This window comes from Puntigrus tetrazona, chromosome 25 (assembly GCF_018831695.1).
Source record: "Puntigrus tetrazona isolate hp1 chromosome 25, ASM1883169v1, whole genome shotgun sequence".
Taxonomy (NCBI): domain Eukaryota; kingdom Metazoa; phylum Chordata; class Actinopteri; order Cypriniformes; family Cyprinidae; genus Puntigrus; species Puntigrus tetrazona.
The window spans coordinates 600085-602584 of NC_056723.1; the positions used below are offsets into that span (position 1 = coordinate 600085).

At 41.0% G+C, this 2500-nt stretch overlaps 1 protein-coding gene across 1 annotated transcript in view; it reads left to right on the top strand.

Moving 5' to 3' along the window:
* nell2a (neural EGFL like 2a) overlaps window positions 1-2500 on the top strand; it is an 88242-nt gene that overhangs the window by 67280 nt on the left and 18462 nt on the right. Inside the window, exon 15 of the mRNA XM_043228453.1 lies at window positions 318-413. Within this exon, the coding sequence (XP_043084388.1) occupies window positions 318-413 (96 nt within the window). The remainder of the gene's footprint in view (window positions 1-317; window positions 414-2500) is intronic.

A 2500-nucleotide genomic window follows, 5' to 3' on the forward strand; every position in this document is an offset into this window, starting at 1 on the left:
ACCATCTTGCGTGACCCATTGGCTGGCCCATCAAATGACCCATGATCAAAATGACTCATCATCTGATGTATTATGTGACCCATCACCTAACCCATCACTGGTCCTGTCACATGACCCATCACCTGACCCATCACATGACCTATCACCTGACCCATTACGCGACCCATCATCTTACGTGACCCATGGCCTGACCCATCAAATGACCCATGATCCAAATGACTCATCATCTGCCGTATTATGTGACCCGTCACCTGACCCATCACCGGTCCCGTCACATGACCCATCAACTGAGCGTCTGTGCTCTCTCTGACCCGCAGCGCTGTGCGATGGCCGCTGTCTGAACGGTGGCTCCTGCGCATCTCCCAACATCTGTGTGTGTCCGCAGGGCTTCAGCGGGCAGAACTGCGAAACGGGTAAGAGCCAGAACAAAGCCTGAGAGTGTGAGTTTGAAGATGAGTGCTTGATTGTGGCCTGAGGGAGTCAGAGAAGACCACACCACTCACAGTCTTCAACTACACTACACCACAGTTTCTATATATTTAAAATAATACACAAAAATACTACAGCTTATTTGACAGACATAATATATTAATATATAAATCTCTACTTAAAATCATCATTGTCATCATTGTAGTAGTAATAATAATAATAATATGCATATATAAGTTTTTCCTTTGGCTGGAAATATACTTGTATTTATGTGGGTTTGTGTTTATGTGTGTGCGCGACTTACAAATGAAGATAATAGAAGCAATCAAAACCAGAAAATGAGCAACAACATGCAAGCACTACAGCGAGTCTCAGTGAGCCTAATGCAATAAACAGAGCTTTTGTTTTAAGAAAACAAGTAGAATATAAATAAAGTACACTGAAAGAAACAAATACATAGAACATAAAAAAATAAATCTTATATATATATACACACACACACACACACACACAACAGATATATACACATATTGTACACACACAGATGCCACTACAATTTCTTCTTCACTTACACTAGTTTTGAGGCATGTTTTGCTCTATATGTTCACATTACTCCATGTTACAGTCCCTTTATGTGCTTGTTTTTCTTCCTTTTTTTCAAAATATGATCACATCTCCCCCACACACACTCGTTTATCTTAATTTAGGAGCCGTGCTTTGTTTAGTTTAGTAAATTGACCATCAATTCCTCCTTCAGTGAAAGGGAGACGCGTGTGAATCATTTCCCTCACTCTCCTCCCGTTCTGTTGTTGTTGACCCCTGGGTGTCAGGTCAAGGCTAGAAGGAGACAGATGTGGCTACTGGGCATGCCATCATCAATAGAGCGTCAGTTTTAGCACACAAAATGTACAATAATAATTTCTTTTTTTGCATTATTGTAAGAAGGAGGTTTAGGGTTGGGTAAGTGTAGGCGTGAATAAAACACTATCTGCTAGGTAGAAAATGAAATTTCAATCGCTGTGGATAAAGACAGATGATGGGCGGCTGATAAATGCATGCTTTTAATGAAAACACAGGAGCACAGTCTCTGCGGCTTTAGCTGCAGGTCTCAGATTAGCGTTGTTTCTGACGCTCCCGTCCCGTGTGGCTCATTTCCAGCAGATGCTGCCTGTTTCTGGACGCGTTCTCAATGAGACACGCAGCGCACGTCCCGACCCATCGATCCCATAGAAAGAGCATTTCTGCCCTCGCTCTGGCCTTTGATTAAAATCAAATGGCTTTTCTTTCAGACTTTTCTGTTCGTTTTCTCCTGGAGGATACCAGAGGGAATCAAGCGGATGAGTTTATGGCTTTTTTTCCAGCTGGATGTTGGAAACGTATTTAACAATTTTTCTCAAAACGCCAGGGTGTTTGAGACCTTGAAGCGAAAGGTCTTAGGAAGTTCACGTGCTAAACTGTTTCATAAAAATAAAACACATGAGGTTGTGTTATATTTTTTTTATCATATGGCCTCTGGTGCTTTTATGAAACCGTAGTAGATAATACAAATTATGAACAATTCTCATCTTTTGTTCTGGCAAAATTTTTTTTTACTGCTGTAGTTAACTGGAGAAGCAAAGTTTGTCAATGAACTCAATGTTTTGAAAACCTTGTTAGAAATTGGTTTAAAGCTAAACATTACTACTGTCATGGTGTGATTGCGGGACGGAGCATTCAACGAGAATATCAGTCTTTAATATTTAAAGTAAATAATACTGGCAGGCGTGGCTAGACGAGACCGGGGGATTTAACATGGAACAAACAGGAAGGAAATGGCTTAATTAACTGAACACACCTGAACAGGAGACAGAAAGTAGGGCACACGGAGCACACGGGACATGAAAAACAACAACAAATAGTCCAAGCATGTGACAATTACATTTAAATGTTTAAGATAGATAAATAGATAGATGGATTGCTTACTGATCTTTTCTCACTGAGGACAACTGAGGGACTCGTATGTAACGATTACAGAAGGTTTAAGCGCTCAGCGATGCTCCAGAAGGAAAAACCATGCATTAAGAGCAGGGGG